This window comes from Eriocheir sinensis, unplaced genomic scaffold (assembly GCF_024679095.1).
Source record: "Eriocheir sinensis breed Jianghai 21 unplaced genomic scaffold, ASM2467909v1 Scaffold1435, whole genome shotgun sequence".
Taxonomy (NCBI): Eukaryota; Metazoa; Arthropoda; class Malacostraca; order Decapoda; family Varunidae; genus Eriocheir; species Eriocheir sinensis.
The window spans coordinates 68295-73519 of NW_026110779.1; the positions used below are offsets into that span (position 1 = coordinate 68295).

Consider the following 5225-nt stretch of genomic DNA (forward strand, 5'->3'; position numbering starts at 1 on the left):
CCCACGAGGCCAAGCGAGCCTCAGAACTTCACACACACACACACACACACACACACACACACACACACACACACACACACACACGCACGTACACACAGGACTTTCGGGCATCCACCACCACCTCTAGACCTGGGGGTGCAATAACTCCGAGCTACCCAAAAACAGTTTCCCCAAACCGAGGTGTAGTGCTGAATCTCGACATCCCCCTGTACACCACCCACCCACGCCCACCCCAATCCAAGAAACAGAAATTCCCGAGCACCAAGCACGGGCAGATCTCATCGCCCAAGAGGCTGTGCTGCAGCACGCTGGAAGGCCAGCACCAACACATGCACGCACAGCACACCACTCTCGGGCACCACACCGTGACGCACGGCGCTTCGATGGCCACCACCAGACACTACCACGACCTCCTGGGGCTGGCGCGCGGTGCCACGCAGGAGGCGATAAGGAGGCAGTACCGGCGCCTCGCCCTCGCCCACCCAGACAAGAACCCGCACGACGTGGCGGCGGCCACGGCAAGGTTCCAGCAGCTGCAGCTGGCGGTGCAGACTCTCTGCGACACCGACTCAAGGGCCGCCACCACGACGGTGGCCCTCACCTACACGGACGTGGCGGCAAGGGCCAAGGAGGAACAAGGGGAGAAGAGGAAGGTGGAGAAGGAGGAGGAGCAGGAGAGTGGAGGTTGCGTAGGAGTGGAAGAGGGATTAGCTGAGACAGTCACGGAAAAGATGAAGGAAGGAGAGGAAGAGAAAAAGGAAAAAGAGGAAGAGAAAGATGACGTTGCAACTAAGGCGGAGACCGCTGCTGCCAAAGGAGAAGCTGATGTGCAGCTGACGGGCACAGCGGGGAACGCGTACAAGTGTGCCGAGCACTTCATCTACCTCATCTCCTGCGAGGAGTGCCACAGCGGCATGACTCGCGAGGAGTGGCGGCGGCGCTACCGGGAGCTGCGGGAGCATAGAGAGAAGCGGCTTGCCGAGCGGCGGGAACGAGTGCGGCAGCTCAACGCCGACAGGATCGAGGCCGAGGAGCTTCCCCCGCGGCCTCGCAAGATCAGGTTCAACCTGAAGGACGTCCCCAAACCCGTCAAGGACCGGGAGTTCCTGTACCGCCTCTACCAGCCCGAGGAAGTCGGCATGGTGCAGCAGTGGCGCAGCCGCCTCGCCGAGCTCAACAACAACGAGGCGGCTTGGCGGCAGGAGCTGGACGCCCTGGCGGCCAGGCGAGGCTGGCGGGCCGAGGGCCTCGAGTACACGGAGCGGAGTGTGCAGGAGGAGGAGTGGGTGATGGAGGAGGAGGAGCAGGAGGAGGAGTGGGGGGCAGAGGCCGAGGACGAAGATGGAGGAAAGGGAGGGAGGGAGTGCTTGGGAGGAAGGGGTGAGGGAGGGGACGAGGAGAGGAAGGAGGAGGAAGAGAGGGAGAGAGAGGAACAGGAAGAAGAAAGGAAGATGAACGAAGAAAAGGAGAAGGAACAGGGAGAGGAAGGGAAGATGGAGGAAGAGAGTGAGGAAAAGAAGCAGAAGGAGGAGCGGGTGATGGAGGAGGAGGAGCAGGAAGAGTGGATGGCAGAGGCCGAGGACGAAGATGGAGGGAAGGAAAGGAGTGACAGCTTGGAAGGAAGGGGGGAGGAGGAGAGGGTGGGGGCAGAAGCCGAGGACGAAGATGGAGGGGAGGGAAGGAGTGACAGCTTGGAAGGAAGGGGGGAGGAGGGGCAGGAGGAGAGGGGGGAGGCACCGTCGTCGTCTAGGCTCGGGCGACAGGAGCAACACGAGCACCGGCAGCGGCAGCAGCGGCAGGCCAGGGAGGGCAGGCGGGGGCGCGGCGCGGGGCGGAGTTGTGTTTCTTTTCTTTCATTTTCGTTTTGTTGTTGCATAAAAAAGAGAAAATCAAAGAAAAAATCCGAAAACAAAAAAACAAAACAAAAATTAACACTACACTAAGACAAAATAACAAAAAAGTAATAAAATAACAATGCCTAAAAAATAATATACCAAAAAAAAAAAATAATAAAACAATTTAAATCAGTAAAAAAAAAGGAGCAAAACAAAAAAAATCTTAAAAAATAACTAATAAAACAACAAAAAAATACTGTGTGTGTGTGTGTGTGTGTGTGTGTGTGTGTGTGTGTGTGTGTGTGTGTGTGTGTGTGTGTGTGTGTGTGTGTGTGTGTGTGTGTGTGTGTGTGTGTGTGTGTGTGTGTGTGTGTGTGTGTGTGTGTGTGTGTGTGTGTAAGAAGGAAGACAGGATTGAGGCGCCGGACGGAAACATTCTTATTATCTTTCGTTTCTCTTTCTGTATTGGAGGAGAGAGAGAGAGAGAGAGAGAGAGAGAGAGAGAGAGAGAGAGAGAGAGAGAGAGAGAGAGAGAGAGAGAGAGAGAGAGAGAGAGAGAGAGAGAGAGAGAGAGAGAGAGAGAGAGAGAGAGAGAGAGAGAAGCAAGAAAGGAAGATTATTTTATGAATAATGATAGAAGGGAGGGAAGAAGGAAGGGAAGGATGGAAGGAAGGAAGGAAGGAAGGAAGGTAGAAAAATAGAAAGAATAAAGAAAGGGAGTGAGTGAGTCAAGTAGATAGCAAAGGGAGGTAGTAGATAGCCAAGTGGGTAGCAAAGAATATTTAGATGGAGTAAAGGATATGTATGGACGGCATGAGATGAATGGAAGGGAGACAGAAACCTCCGAAGGAATAAGGAAGAGAAAGATAATGACGTGCAAGAGGGAATGAATGCTGACCCTGGCTTATATGTCGGGGTGGGATGCTGACCCTGGCTTATATGTCGGGGTGGGATGCTGACCCTGGCTTATATGTCAGGGTGGGATGCTGACCCTGGCTTATATGTCAGGGTGGGATGCTGACCCTGGCTTATATGTCGGGGTGGGATGCTGACCCTGGCTTATATGTCGGGGTGGGATGCTGACCCTGGCTTATATGTCGGGGTGGGATGCTGATCCTGGCTTATATGTCGGGGTGGGATGCTGACCCTGGCTTATATGTCGAGGTGGGATGCTGACCCTGGCTTATATGTCGGGGTGGGATGCTGACCCTGGCTTATATGTCGGGTTGGGATGCTGACCCTGGCTTATATGTCGGGGTGGGATGCTGACCCTGGCTTATATGTCGGGGTGGGATGCTGACCCTGGCTTATATGTGGGGGTGGATGCTGACCCTGGCTTATATGTCGGGGTGGGATGCTGACCCTGGCTTATATGTCGGGGTGGTATGCTGACCCTGGCTTATATGTCGGGGTGGGATGCTGACCCTGGCTTATATGTCGGGGTGGGATGCTGACCCTGGCTTATATGTCGGGGTGGGATGCTGACCCTGGCTTATATGTCGGGGTGGGATGCTGTCCCTGGCTGGTATGTCGGGGTGGATGCTGACCCTGGCTTATATGTCGGGGTGGGATGCTGACCCTGGCTTATATGTCGGGGTGGGATGCTGACCCTGGCTTATATGTCGGGTAGGGATGCTGACCCTGGCTTATATGTGGGGGTGGGATGCTGACCCTGGCTTATATGTCGGGGTGGGATGCTGACCCTGGCTTATATGTCGGGGTGGGATGCTGACCCTGGCTTATATGTCGGGTGGGAAGCTGACCCTGGCTTATATGTCGGGGTGGGATGCTGACCCTGGCTTATATGTCGGGGTGATGCTGACCCTGGCTTATATGTCGGGGTGGGATGCTGACCCTGGCTTATATGTCGGGGTGGGATGCTGACCCTGGCTTATATGTCGGGGTGGATGCTGACCCTGGCTTATATGTCGGGGTGGATGCTGACCCGGCTTATATGTCGGGGTGGGATGCTGACCGGCTTATATGTCGGGGTGGGATGCTGTACCAGGGTTATATGTCGGGGTGGGATGCTGACCCTGGCTTATATGTCGGGGTGGGATGCTGACCCTGGCTTATATGTCGGGTGGGATGCTGACCCTGGCTTATATGTCGGGGTGGGATGCTGACCCTGGCTTATATGTCGGGGTGGGATGCTGACCCTGGCTTATATGTCGGGGATGGATGCTGACCCTGGCTTATATGTCGGGGTGGGATGCTGACCCTGGCTTATATGTCGGGGTGGGATGCTGACCTGGCTTATATGTCGGGTGGGATGCTGACCCTGGCTTATATGTCGGGGTGGATGCTGACCCTGGCTTATATGTCGGGGTGGGATGCTGACCCTGGCTTATGTCGGGGTGGGATGCTGACCCTGGCTTATATGTCGGGTGGGATGCTGACCCTGGCTTATATGTCGGGGTGGGATGCTGACCCTGGCTTATATGTCGGGGTAGGATGCTGACCCTGGCTTATATGTCGGGGTGGGATGCTGACCCTGGCTTATATGTCGGGGTGGGATGCTGACCCTGGCTTATATGTCGGGGTGGGATGCTGACCCTGGCTTATATGTCGGGGTGGGATGCTGACCCTGGCTTAGATGTCAGGGTGGGATGCTGACCCTGGCTTATATGTCTGGGTGTGATGCTGCCCCTGGCTTATATGTCGGGGGGGGATGCTGACCCTGGCTTATATGTCGGGGTGGGATGCTGACCCTGGCTTATATGTCGGGGTGGGATGCTGACCCCGGATTAGATGTCGGGGTGGGATGCTGACCCTGGCTTATATGTCGGGGTGGGATGCTGACCCTGGCTTATATGTCGGGGTGATATGCTGATCCTGGCTTAGATGTCGGGGTGGGATGCTGACCCTGGCTTAGATGTCGGGGTGGATGCTGACCCTGGCTTAGATGTCGGGTGGGATGCTGACCCTGGCTTAGATGTCGGGGTGGATGCTGACCCTGGCTTAGATGTCGGGGTGGATGCTGACCCTGGCTTAGATGTCGGGTGGGATGCTGACCTGGCTTATATGTCGGGGTGGGATGCTGACCCTGGCTTAGATGTCGGGGTGGGATGCTGACCTTGGCTTAGATGTCGGGTTGGGATGCTGATCCTGGCTTAGATGTCAGGATGGGATGCTGACCCGGGCTTATATGTCGGCATGGGATGCTGACCCTGGCTTAGATGTCGGGGTGGGATGCCGACCCTGGCTTAGATGTCGGGGTAGGATGCTGACCCTGGCTTATATGTCGGGGTGGGATGCTGACCCTGGCTTAGATGTCGGGGTGGGATGCTGACCCTGGCTTATATGTCGGGGTGGGATGCTGACCTGACTTATATGTTGGGGTGAGATGCTGATCCTGACTTAGATGTCGGGGTGGGATGCTGACCCTGG

At 56.0% G+C, this 5225-nt stretch overlaps 1 protein-coding gene across 1 annotated transcript; it reads left to right on the forward strand.

Annotated features, from left to right (window-relative positions):
- Positions 1-329: 329 nt before the first annotated feature.
- LOC126990059 (uncharacterized) lies at positions 330-1282 on the forward strand (the record flags this gene model as incomplete). The annotated part of the gene is made up of 2 exons (XM_050848626.1): positions 330-684; positions 823-1282. Coding segments are annotated over exons 1-2 (815 nt in total), but the record flags the coding sequence as incomplete, so codon positions are not given.
- Positions 1283-5225: the final 3943 nt, after the last annotated feature.